The sequence below is a fragment of the Rhincodon typus genome, chromosome 36, assembly GCF_021869965.1.
Source record: "Rhincodon typus isolate 14 chromosome 36, sRhiTyp1.1, whole genome shotgun sequence".
NCBI classification, from domain to species: domain Eukaryota; kingdom Metazoa; phylum Chordata; class Chondrichthyes; order Orectolobiformes; family Rhincodontidae; genus Rhincodon; species Rhincodon typus.
The window spans coordinates 15,354,804-15,369,040 of record NC_063367.1 but is presented as its reverse complement, the minus strand read 5'-3'; the positions used below and the strand labels follow the sequence as shown (position 1 = coordinate 15,369,040).

The 14,237-nt window shown below is 45.9% G+C and overlaps 1 protein-coding gene across 1 annotated transcript in view; it reads right to left on the bottom strand.

Moving 5' to 3' along the window:
- LOC109923948 (AT-rich interactive domain-containing protein 3B-like) overlaps positions 1-14,237 on the bottom strand; it is a 218,920-nt gene that overhangs the window by 79,580 nt on the left and 125,103 nt on the right. The window contains exons 4-5 of the mRNA XM_048617042.1: positions 6,959-7,030; positions 2,383-2,455 (exon numbers count right to left, since the gene is read on the bottom strand). Of these exons, the coding sequence (XP_048472999.1) occupies positions 2,383-2,455; positions 6,959-7,030 (145 nt within the window). The remainder of the gene's footprint in view (positions 1-2,382; positions 2,456-6,958; positions 7,031-14,237) is intronic.

The following is a 14,237-nucleotide window of genomic DNA, read 5'->3' as shown; positions in this document are numbered from 1 at the left end:
ACACACACACACAGGGTGTATATATATACACACACGATACACACACACACACACACACACACGGTGTATACACACACACACACACACACACACACGGTGTATACACACACACATACACACACAGGGTATATACACACACACACACACAGGGTGTACACACACACACAGGGTGTATACACACACACACACACACACACAGGGTGTATACACACACACACACACAGGGTGTGTACACGCACACACACACACACACACACAGGGTGTATACACACACACACACACACACACACACAAACACACACACAGGGTGTATACACACACAAACACACACAGGGTGTATATACACACACACACACAGGGTGTATATACACACACACACACACACACACACAGGGTGTATATACACACACCCTCACACACACACACACCCACACAGTCACACACACACACACACACACACACACACACACAGACTTGGAACAGATGCGGACACATACACACAGACATACATGCCGACATACACACATGCACAGATTGCAGAATAAGATCCTTTGAATTTTGCCACAGCCACAGGCTTTCCCCCCCCCCGATGTTAGTGACATTCACATAAAACGATATGTTGGTAGGCTGAAGTAGGGCTGGAGGAGGCTTAAGTACAGCATAAACATTATTGTGGAGGTGGTGGTCCGAATGGCCTCTGAAATGGCTGCCCATTGGTTATATCACAGTATTAATAATCTAGAGACTAATGAACAGGGGTGGGGGCGGGTTCAAATCCCACCAGGAGAGGGCAGTACGGTGGCTTAGTACGAGCACTGCAGCCTCACAGCGCCAGGGAACCCAGGTTCAATTCCACCCTCGGGCGACCGTCTGTGTGGAGTTTGCACATTCTCCCCGTGTCTCTGGGTGCTCCGGTTTCCTCCCACAGTCCAAAAATGTGCAGGTCAGGTGGATTGGCCACGCCAAATTGTCCCCTAGTGTCTAGGGATGTAGGCACATGGATTAGCCAGAGAAAATACAGTGATAGGGGTGGGTCTGGGTGGGATGTTCTTCGGAGGGTCAGTGAAGACTCAATGGGCTGAATGGCCTCTATCTGCACTGTAGAGTTTCTATGATTTCAGACAGCTGATGGAATTTAAATTAGATGAATAGATGTGGAATATAAAGCTACTCTCACTGATGATGACCATGACAACCATCTTTAATTGTTGTTTAAACATAGCTATATGCTTCTTTCCGGAAGGAAATCTGCCATTTTTACCAGGTCGGGTCTACACGTGACTCCAGACCCAAAACAATGTGGCTGACACTGAAGTGGCACAGCAACCCACTTAGTACAAGGGCAAATGGGTGGGGTGGGGTGGACAACAAATATTGACCTTGCCGGAGATGAATAAGACCATCTTTCAGCCTATCCTGCATCAGATTTTGTGCTGCTGGCTGATGTTTGCTAGGAACTAAACGGAGATTGAACTAACTCATTTCACACAGAACCTGGCAAGTTGACACGGGAGGCGATGGCCTAGTGGTGCTATTGCGAGACCATTAATCCAGAGACCCAAGTAAACGTTCTGAAGACCTAGGTTCGAATCCAGTCATGGTAGATGGTGAAATCTGAATTCAACAAAAGTCTGGAATGAAGAATCTAATCACGATCATGAAGCCGTTGCCGATTTCTGGGAAAAACCCATCTGGTTCACTAATGTCCTTTTGGGAAGGAAACTGTCGTCCTTACCTGGTCTGGCCTACATGTGACTCCAGACCCACAGCAATGTGGTCGACTCTGAACTGCTCTCTGAACAATTAAGGATGGGCAATAAATGCTGCCCTTAGCCAGCGACCACCGTCCCCATCCATGAACAAATTTTTAAAAAGTCAATGGCAAAACTGGTTTCAGCTGGTTTTCAATCCAGTTCTTTGGACGGAAAGGTGCAGAGCTCAGTCTATTGTGTCACCAAGAGGGTGGTATAACATAACACCTCCTCCCCCACTCTCCAAGAACCCATTAAGATAGTTTGTGCATCACCTGGAACAAATTATTTTCTGTATATAAAACTATTCTGTCCCTTTGCAATCCGCACCCCACTGTTGGTCCCACAGGGTGGAAATTAGCCTCCAATTGACCACCATATCATCCATCTAGTCCCCAGTTCCACCCACTTCAGATGACTGTGACTATTGAGTAGATTGTAGAATCCAAGATCCATTGAAATCTGGGTTGGTGGGAATATGAAGAGTGAAAACCAAGTGTAGATGGGATTCAGCAAAACCCATTGTTGTTTGATGAGCCCTTTCCGAAGCAAGGTAGAAGAAGTGATCAGTGATGAAGGTGGACAACAAGAATATCAGGATCTTGGGCCCAGGAGCAGAGCTCAGACTCACCTCTCTTCTGCATGAAAACAAACAGATCGTCCAGGAACTCCTTCCGTTTGGGGTCACTGTCCAGTTCGTAGAGCTGTCAAAAGACACAGAAAAGGGAAGCAGTGAAAGAGAGGCTGGAACAGAACTGAGTCACGACTGTTTTCCTGGAACTGATTCAGAGGCAGAATATAATTCAAGTATACAACAAACAAACCCTGTCCTCTATTTTCCATTTATAGACATTCCCTCAGTAGGAGAGTGGACATGTTTGCACTTTGCTGTACAACAATAAAACTATTTATTCCCGTGAGTGAAGTCACATTGATGGTTTTGACGAACACATTAAAATTCCACAGGCTATGGAAATAATATAGAATAAAGGAGTTGGGAGAGAGATTATTCCTATCTGTAACTTAACACGGAGATTTTGATCCAACTGGGGTGGAGTTTGATGGGAATCCAAGGATAATTGCTGGACAGAGTGAGGTTTTGGACATTGAGTGAGAATAACGGCTACAGTCAAAGATTGATGCCGCTCAACATTATGAGTGACGGTGTCATGCCCTCGTTGCCACAGTCTTGGTGCCCAGTGAATGGCACTCCAACAATTTGATCATGAGGAGATAGTGTGACAGGGTGAGGGCATTGCAGGGAAGGGTGAGGAGTCACTTCGAACAGAATGCTTGGGAGAACTGTAGGTGGAGGTGAAAGGATGATTGCCAGCATAATCCGAGCTCTTGTTCCAGCTAGAAATGGCTTTCTTCATAACTCCCATCTGCTCTCTCACAGCCAGGATCACATTCTCCTTGTGACAAAAGGGATGGTCGACTTGCAACAACTGCTGCTAATACCACAACGATTTTGTGGTTTCTCTCTGAACAAATTGCAGGTCACCCTGCTGCACGAGGCAAGAACTCTTCCTGTCTTCCGTCTTCACTTCTTTCCCAACCTCCTTCAATGGTCTTCCCAATGACATGGCCAAGAGGCAGTGAAGCTGGCCTTTCCAGCCTCAAACCTCACCCAATGCATCTCTGAGCAGTCCTCAAGATCAACCAGGGGTAACTATCCATTTAATAATCCTCCCATCGTCATATTTCAGTAGTAACTCATAATGAGCTATACGAGGTTTCATGGTTAGGTGGGTAGGAACATACAAAGGGGAGCAGGCCATTCAGCCTGTCAATCCTGCCCCACTATTCAATATGACTATGGCTGACTGAACAATTCTTCTACCCAGTCAATCTCTATGTTAAACATACTAAAAGACCAAGCCTCCTCTGGTAGAGAACCCCAAAGGTTCACAAATCCTCCAAGTAAAAATATTTCTCCTCATCTCAGATCTAATTTGCAAGCCCCCTTACAGTTTTAAAGGATGCCCACTGATTCTGGATCTCCCAACCAGGCAACCATCTTCCTTGCATCTACCCCAACTATCCCTTCCAGTATTTTGTAGATTTCAATAAGATCACCTCTCATTCTTCAAAATTCTTGAGAATATAGGCTGAGTTTGCCCAATCTCTCTTTGTAGGACAGTCCCCCTGGCCCAGGATCAATAATCGTAGAATTCCTGCAGTGTGGATGCAGGCCATTCGGCCCATCGAGTTCACACCAACCCTTCGAGGGAGCATCCCACCCAGACAAACACCCCTATCCCACCCCTGTAACCCTGCACGTCCCATGGCTAACCCACCCAGCCTGCACATCCCTGGACACTGTAGGCAATTTAGCACGGCCAATCCACCCTAACCTGCACATCTTTTGGATTGTGGGAGGGAACCCATGCAGACACGGGGATAATGTGCAAACTCTACACACCTGACGGTGGAATTGAACCCAGGTCCCCGGTGCTGTGAGGCAGAAGTGCTAACCACCAAGCCACTGGAGTCAAGATCTGATGCATTTCTGTTGCACTCCCTCAATTGCAACAACATCTTTCCTGAGGTAAGGAGACCAAAACTGCACCCAGTCCCTGGCTCCGAGCCAGAATCACTGGATGCGAGTCCCACTCTAGGGCCTTTTGGCCAAGGGAGGTGCGCACATACGCAGTCCTTACACATCGTCCCGAAGGGCCTACAGTAAGAGCAGGAATGTGGCCTGCTCAGTTAGAACCATGTAGTAGCAGAGGCACAACATTGTCTCCATGTTCAAAGACTTCAACCACAGGTTCTTTCAGGGATTTTAACTCAATGGCAAGGGACCTCCATGTTTCAAGGGACTGCCAGAGTAGAAAAGGATTGAGGAGGCGTGGGAGGAGAGGAGACAAATGTGTCACGCAGAATGGCCAGTGAGTAATAACACGAGTTGCAAACCCAATGCAACTTCTGAGTCAGCTGCCAAGTTCTGCTCAACTCTCCCGAGAAGGGGAATTACCAAAGTTCTTGACTGTGGAAAAAGATGTCATTTATGCAAAACACTATTTTGACCTGATTTTAGATCCCAAGTCTTCAGATCGAGAAATGACTTTTGTTTGGTCAGATGGGCGTTTGTCATTGGTATTTAGATGTGCTGTCTGCTTCCCAAGGTGAGGTGTTGCAAAGAGGTCATCAACTGATGGCAAATTGGTAGAGGTTAGCAAACACAAGGTCAAGATCAGGATAAAGGAATTTGACCCAAGCTCTTTAAAAGACCCATCACTGGGGTGCAGATATTCCCTGATCTGAGTTACAGGAGTTGTGAGGACCCTCTGGATGAGGAGCCAAGGTAAAAGGCTGATGGGAAGGTTGTAATGAGTCGGAAACCAACCAGAAAGAAATTGCACGGTTGACGTCAAGCTTGAGTTTTCAACTGAACAAGAGCTTAAGGAAGGGGTGGGGTTAAAGGTATGCACTGCAAGGCAGCAGGGGTGCGACTGGGGTTTTAAACCTTACAACCTTTACAAAGTATATGGATGAGCACTTGGAAGTATCATAACATTTAAGGCTACAGGCCAAGTGCTGGATAATGGGATAGCAGGTGAGTGTAGACTCGGGGCGTAGAAGGGCCTCTTTGGGGCTATATGATTCTAGGAAAGACTGTTGGAGGAAGATGAAAATGGGGACAAATTCTAAGAGGAATGGGGCAAATAGTAGGAGGAAGGGGTGGGAGTTCGTGCAGAAAGAAGGCAGGAGACTGTCGGAGGAAGTGACCATGTGCCGAAAGGCAGCACAGTGGCTTAGTGGTCACCTCTGCTACCTCACCACGCCAGGGACCCGGGTTCAATTCCACCCTCAGGTCCCTGGAGTTTTCACGTTCTCTCTGTGTCTGTGTGAGTTTCCTTCGGGTGCTCTAGTCCCCCCGCCCACAGTCCAAACACATGCAGGTTACATGGAGCGGCCATGCTAAATTGCCCCATGATGTGTAGGCACGTGGCTTGGCCGTGGGAAATGTGGGGTGGGTCTGGATGGGATGCTCTTCGGCGGGTTAGTGCAGAATCAATGGATCGAATGGCCTCTTTCATTACTGTAGGGATTCTGTGATTCTACATTGCTGTGGGTGTGCAGCTTGGACTAGGCAAGGACAGCTGATTTTCTCCCCTGAAGGACATTAGTGAACCCAATAAGTTTTTACAACAACCGAGAGTGATTATACGGCCACCATTAGACTAGCTATTTACTTTGGGTTTTACTGAATTCAATTTTCACCATCTGGCATGGTGGGATGTTATGGACCAGACCAAACCTCCTCAAAATATATTAGGATGACAGCCTAGACCCTAACTTTTCTCTTATTTTAAAAGCGAGTACCAGGCGTTGCGTTCCGGATACAATTAGACTGGTTAAACTATCAGTCTTGAAGCAAAACCAACTTTTTTCATACATTACAGTTAAAATGCAACAAAAGAAAGAAGAAATTAGAATAACTTAACTCTATTGGAAAACTTAACAGAATAATAGATTATTTAACTACTAAACAGCAACTGTTCCAATATAGTACCATCTCATAAACACACCCTTGGCAAAGGCAAATTCAGTAAAATAGATTGTCTCACAGGCAATTCTCCAGTCCAGGAGGAAAATAACATCAAGAGAAAACTTAGAGAGAGAGTAGCAGAGAGAGATGTACTGCAGCTTCCAAACCCAGCTTCAAGGCTCCAGCAACAACTGCTTCTTAAAACTAAAACTAAAAATCCTGGCTCCTGACCCCACCCATTCAGGCTGCTTCTATTGTTCCAACTTTTAAAAAAAATCCAAGCCGTCACAAGCTGTTTACTTTATTGGATGCAAATAGACAGCTTTGTGTCTCTGTCTTAAAACCTCTCTTCAAAAAAAAGGACAAAATACACCTCTTAAAGCTGTAGAATTGTCACAGGGATTTGAACCCGTGACCCCAGCACATTAGCCTGGGTTCGAGATTGCTGGTCACCATTATGCCACGGCCTCCCCCATTTGAGGTCAATAACAATGACGTACTTTGAGGAACGACATGAGAGACAGAAAGGAACACGATGACAGAGTGAGGTGAAGAGGAGTGTGGAATATACATGCTGACACGGACCAGTTGGGCCGAACAGCCTGCTGTGAATACTCTTTAGAGGGTTTCTACCATCGGAAATCTACGCTGGGATGAGGGGAACCGGCCGACCCACCAGAGAGAGAGGAAAGAAGAGAAAACTTCCAACCTTTGCAAAGTCCTTGGCAGCCTCCCTTGCTCGTCCACCATCAACATCGTCATTCCAGGCCAGACTCCCATTCTGAACGTAAAAAAAGGGAAAGAGTAAGAGGTAAAGATGGAGAGAAAAATAAAATATAGAGAAGACAGTTCTATGTATCTCTGGCCTGGAATATGCACTGATAGCTGATGCTGCTATGGAAGGCTCTCATTCTCCAATCCCATATCTAGCAATCGACTAAGCACTTCACGTTTTCTGTGCATTCTTTTATTTAATTCATGGCATTGACTTCGGAAATGTGAGGTTATGCACTTTGGCAGGAAGAATAGAGGGACTGAATCTTATTTAAATGCAGCGAGCTACAGGACAGAGGGATTTGGGACTCCACACTCACCTATCACAAACAGATAGTGATCAAGTTCAGCGTGGAAGCAGGCCATTCGGCCCATCAGGTTCACACTGACCCTCTGAAGAGCATCCCACCCAGACCCATCTCCCTACCCTATCCCTGTAACCCTACATTTCCCATGGCTAAACCACTTATTTATTTATTTACGGGATGAGGGCATCGCTGGCTAAGGGCAGCATTTATTGCCCATCCCTAATTGCCCAGAGAGTCAGAGTCAACCACATTGCTGTGGGTCTGGAATCACATGTAGGCCAGACCAGGTAAGGATGACAGTTTCCTTCCCTAAAGGGCATTAGTGAACCAGATGGGTTTTTCCCAACAATCAACAATGGATTCATGGTCATCATTAGACTCTTAGTTCTAAATATTTATTGAATTCAACTTCCACCATCTGCTGTGGCAGGATTCGAACCCGGGTCCCCAGAACATTATTGGGGTCTCTGGATTAACAGTCTAGCAATCATACCACTCGGCCATTCCCCTCACTTACACTCCCCTGGAAACTATAACATGGCCAATTCACCTCACCTGCACATCTTTGGACTGTGAGAGGAAACCCACACAGACACGGGGAGAATGTGCAAACTCCACACAGACAGTCGCCCGAAGGTGGAACCGAACCCGGGTCCCTGGCACCGTGAGGCAGCAGTGCTAACCACTGAAGCACAGTGTCGGCAAGCCACTGTAATAGGGAAGGCAAATGGAATGCCGGGCTTTGTTTCAAAGAGAATGAAGTATAAAAGTAACAAGGTTTTGCTAAAACTATACAAGGCACTAGGCAGACCCCAGCTGGAATATTGTGAACAGTTTTGGGCCCCTTATCTAAGGAAAGATATATTGCCATTCAAAGATGTGTAAGGCAGTCAAAAGAATGTTCACTATGCTGATGCCAGGCATACAAGGGCTGTCTTGTGAGGATATATTGAGGAGATTGGGTCACTCATTGTAATATAGAAGAATGAGGGGCATTCTTGTCGAAACATAGAAGATTCTCTTGACAAGGTAGATCCAAAAAGCTTGTTTCCCCTTGTGGGAGAGTCTCGGACAATTTCTCAGAGTAAGGGGTCAGACGTTTAAGACAGAAATGAGGGATTTCTTCTCTCAGACGGTTGTGTTATCTGTGGAATTCTTTACTGCATACAGCTGTCCAGGCTGAGTCATTAAGGATATTCATGGCTAATACAGACAGGCTTTCAATCAGAAAAGGAATCGAGGTTTATAGAGAAAAGGCAGGAAAGTGGAGTTGAGGGTTATCAGATCAGCCATGATTTCATCGAATGGTGGAGGAGACTCAATGGGCTGAATGACTTCCTTCTGGTCCTACATCTTACGATGAGCCCTCCCTGTCCTGAATCTTCAGATGTCTTGCTGAAATACTGCTAGACAGATTCCCAAAACGGCTGGATTGACATATGAAGAAAGACTGGATTGACTGGGCTTGTAATCATTGGAATTTAGAACAATGAGGAGGTACATCATAGAAACATATAAAATCCTGAAGGGACTGCACAGGCTAGATGTGGGAAGAATGTTCCCGATGTTGGAGAAGTCCAGAACAAGGGGTCGCAGTCTAAGAATAAGGGGTTAAGCCATTCAGGACTGAGATGAGGAAGAATTTCTTCACTCAGAGAGCTGTGAACCTGTGGAATTCTCTCTCACAGGAAGCTGTTGGGGCCAGTTCATTGGATATATTCAAGAGGGAGCTGGACATGGCCCTCACAGCTAAAGCGATCAAGTGGTATGGGGAGAAAGAGGGAGTGGGATACTGAGATTGCATAATCAGTCATGATCACATAGTAAATAGGTGCAGGCTCAAAGAGCCGAACAGTCTACTCCTGCACCGATTGTCTGCATTTCTATACCAAGTGCCCTCACAATGGTAAAGGTTGTAGCTTTTAACAAAAGTGGTCCACCAGCACCTTTTATAAAGGCACCGGGGACATGCTATAAGTGCTGTCTTCGCCAGTGAAGCCATCTCTTGCAAATGACCAAAGAAAAAGGGTCCCCTCAGCTGTGTTCAGCATTCACGTTGATGTGCAAAACTGAAAGGAGGCTGAAAAATCCCAGTCATCATGGGAACCTGCATGGAGTCAGGGCTGAAAGGAGGATGCTGCAAAGTGTGGAGGGAATGGAGGAGCGCAGAATGAGTCTCCAACAGAGACACTACCGTTTCGCACTTGTCAACAGCGAAACACTCAGCTAGCCAAGAGCCAGAAAAGCTTGAAATCACTATGGTGATGAGCTCCTTGAAAGTGAACGAGAGATCGCTGCATATGATCAGGAACTTGTAACTGAGGAGAAATGTAATGGATCCTATGGTAATCAATGCTGCCAATCGTTACATTTAAATCTGGGGTGCAGTAAGCAGGTTTGTGACGGCCTTGTTAAAATATTCCAGCTTCTTTTCTTCACACAGAGACTGGTGGTCGTGTGGAATGCGCTGCTAGCAGTGGTTGTGGAGTCAGATACTTTAGAGACATTTAAGCGACTCTTGGATAGGCACATGGAGGATAGTAAAATGTAGGATATGCAGGGTAGATTGACCTTAGTAGGATAATAGGTCAGCACAACATCGTGGACCGAAGGCTGCACTGTTCTATGTTCTATGTGACTATACTATGGAAATGTATTAACTTTGACCTCGCCAGCCTGAGGAAGGTGTGTTTACGGTGGTGGCTTTTTTCCTCATGTAGAAACCAATTATCTGTCAATTAATTTGAAAAAAATCTTTTGTTGCAAACTTACGCCTTGTGTCAATCCTAATACTCTGACGTTTAGGAGCTTAATGTTTCCTCTGTGCGCTCACAGAATCCCTACAGCGTGGAAGCAGGCCATTCAGCCCATCAAGTCCACACCAACCCTCCGAGGAGCATCCCACCCAGACCCATCACTCTATCATATCCCTGCATTTCCTATGGCTAACCCACCTACTCTGCACATCCATGGACACTATAGGGCAATTTAGCATGGCCAATCCACCTAGCTTGCAAATCCCTGGACACTGTGGGGCAATTTCCCATGGCCAATCCACCTAACCTGCACATCTTTGGACTGTGGGAGGAAACCCATGCAGACATGGGGAGAATGCGCAAACTCCACGCAGATAGTCGCCTGATGCTGGAATTTAAAGCCAGGTCCCTGAGGAAGCAGTGCTAACCACTGAGCCACCATTCCACCCAGCACTGTGCCACCCGTGTTGCGGCTTTGAGTTTAATCGACTGTTGAGGATACTGATGGATTCTGCTAATTCTGTTTTCAATGAGTCCAAATACCCCTTATGACAGCTTAAATACAGAAGGCATTGTTATATATGACAGCATTCTCTAAAAAATCAGTTCGACAGATTGAAAAAAGTGCCCTAACATCCAAGAAAATGATAAAGTTGCAATCTAGAACACTCAAGAGCCTTTGGAAAAAAAATATATTATGTTGACAAAGAAGCAAAACTGCTTGTCTGATATGAATAACCAAGCTGCATGCAATTGCCTGACAAAGCTGTGGCTATAAAGTGTCATACTGAAACTGAGCTATCAATGGACTCTATAAGAAACAGGCAAAGAGTACAAAAGTTTGGCTGAGCCTATAGGAAAACAGAAGGTTCCTGACCCGAAACGTCAACTTTCCTGCTTCTCTGATGCTGCCTGGTCTGCTGTGCTCCTCTAGCTCCACACTGTGTTATCTCTGACTCCAGCATTGGCGGTTCTTACTATCTCTGACTAACTCTATTGTAACTATGGTACCAAAGTTTATGGAAACTTTGCAGAGGGCTCCGAAAATGTTCACAAGGGTGGCTGCAGGGATGAGGATTTACAAAGAACTTCTGGATAGCCCTCCCAAGAACAGTGAAACTGGATAATTGATTTGATGGATAAAATTATGAAGGTTATAGACAGAATAAATAGAAATGGCTGAAGAATTAATAATCAGATGGTCTAGATTTAACATCATGTTGGCAAAATAATGTGAGGTGGCAAAGGAGAATCACACAAACATAGAAGATAGGAACAGGAGGAGGCCATTCGGCCCTTCAAACCTGCTCCACCATTCTTCATGATCATGGCTGATCATTCAACTCAATAGCCTAATCCTGCTTTCTCCCCATAACCTTTGATCCCATTCGCCCAAGTGCTATATCTAGTCACCTCTTGAATACATTCAATGTTTTGGCATCAACTACTTCCTGTGATAATGAATTCCACAGGCTCACCACTCTTTGGGTGAAGCAATATCTCCTCATCTCCATCCTAAATCACCTACCCTGAATCCTCGTACTGTGACCCCTGGTGCTAGACACACCCACCATCAGGAACATCCTCCCTGCATCTGCCCTGTCCAGTCCTGTTAGAATTTTATAAGTCTCTGTGAGATCACCCCCTCATTCGTCTGAACTCCAGTGAAAACAATCCCGGCCTAGTCAATCTCTCCTCATACGTCAGTCCCACCATCCCCGGAATCAGCCTGGTAAACCTTCGCTGCACTCCCTCAAGAGCAAGAGTATCCTTCCTCAGAAAAGGAGACCAAAATTGCACACAATATTCCAGGTGTGGCCTCACCAAGGCCCTGTATAACCGCAACAACACATCCTTGCTCCTGTACTCGAAACCTCTCGCAATGAAGGCCAATGTATCATTTGCCTTCTTTACCGCCTGCTGCATCTGCATGGCATAGAGCGGTGAGGATTTGGAATGCAGTCCCTTCCTGATATTGTGGTGGTTACAGATCAAATTAATGTTCAAACGGAAATCAGGTGAACAAAAAGGAAAGAATGTATTGAGAGCAGGGGAATTTGGTGGTAGGGCTGACTGGATTTCTCTTCAAAAGAACTGGCCTCACATTTGATGGGCTGAATGGCCTCCTTCTGTGCTGCACTATTCTATTGGTCCCAAAATCCATCGTGTAGGTGCTCGACTGGTCAAAAGGGGATGGGAGATGTGGAGGCAAGAGGCTTGGAAACAGAGGAAGCACCAGGCCCATGCTTTTTCCCTCCCTGGTCCTCCCCAAGCTTTCCTAAAAATGATGACACGTTTCACTTCACCCCCCCTGCCAGTTAGCACTGCTACCTCACAGCGCCAGGGAGCTGGGTTCAATTCCAGCCTTGTCTGAGTTCAGTTTTCACGTTCTCCCCGTGTCTGTGTGTGTTCCCTCTGGGTGCTCTGGTTTCCTCCCACAGTCCAAAGGTGTGCAGGTTAAGTAGATTGGCCGTGCTAAATTGCCCCTGGCATTCTGGGATATGTGGGTCAGGTGGATTAACCATGGTAAATACGGGGTTAGGAGAATAGGGTTGGGGGATGGGTCGAGGTGGGATGCTCTTTGGAGGATCAATGCAGCCTCAACAGGCCAAATGGCCTCTTCCTGCACTGTAGGATTCTGTGATTCTCTACTTTTTTTGAATAAAGACCACACCTATTACTTAAATAATAAAAACCCCAGGGTTGATAAACAGGACAGTATGTTTTGACTCCAGCGTTCCTTCCATTGTAGGCCAAAACTATGAGCCTTTAGAGGCCAAAATGGAATGTAAATAATATTTGGCGTCACATGAATAGTGGATGCTCTCTTATCTGTCTGTTCAAAAGATTTCGATTGATTTGATATTAATGTCAGCAAGAGGTTCAGATGCTTTATGGAGATTATAGCCTCAAGATCACACAGTGTGTGACATTATCATCCAGTCACTAACACATTTGTGTCAAATTCCTTCGCCCACTGTTTAAATGGGGTCACTAATCCATCAGGTTACATGCTCTGAGACTCGACGATAATATCAGTGTTAATGCTCCATTAACATGAGAGGGCCAAGGATTTATGTTACAGAAACATTCAGTGCTTATATATCACAGTGTGTAAGTTCCAGTCAAGATGAGATCAGCTCTCTTTCTCAGATGTGCTTGGTTCTTGTTTAAACATTTGACAGAGCCCATTTTTTCTCATTTCTTTGTAGGGTTACATTTCGAGTCGATTGATGCTGCACACTCCCACACTTGGCACTACTGGGCTCGCACACCCAAGCTTGTGATTTAACCATCACTTAGGTGAGTCCTGGTATCATGCCCATGTGTGGGTGCTATGCCCAGTGGGACCAAGGCTTGCAGCTAACTGAGAGGATGGCATCAGGAAAATCCTCTCCACTTCCAAATCTTAAAGACGCTTCAACTCACCTGCTCTGTACAGCCGATACCCAGACTCAGGTCGGGTAATCATAGAATCCCTACAGTGTGGAAGCAGGCCATTCAACCCATCAAGTCCAGAGTGACCCTCCGAAGACGATCCCACCGGACACACACCCTTACCCTAACCCGGTAACTCTGCATTTCCCATGGTTAATCCACCTAGCCAGCGCATCCTTGAACATTATGGGCAATTTATTATCGAATCATAGAATCCCTGCAGTATAGAAACAGGCCCTTCGGCCCAACAAGACCCAACCCCCCCCATAACCCACCTAATCTACACATCTCTGAACACTACGGGCAATTTAGCATGGCCAATCCACCCAACCTGCACATCCCTGAACACTATGAGCAATTTCCCATGGCCAATCCACCCAACCTGCACATCTTTGGACTGTGGGAGGAAACCGGAGCACCCGGAGGAAACCCACGCAGACACGGGGAGAATGTGCAAACTCCACACAGACAGTCACCCGAGGGTCTGCTCAAAATTTAACGCTCATCCCCTCAATATATTTTATCAAGTTTATGAGCAGAATTAATCTTTGAACAGACTTAATTTCTGATTTAACTGACATTTATCATGGACCAGAAACTGAACTGGAATCATTATATTTAAGCACACAGCTGTAAGAGCAGGTCAGATGCTGGGAATCCTGCAGCGAGCAAATCACCTTTTTTGACACCACGCCCACAAAAGCCTGTCCAC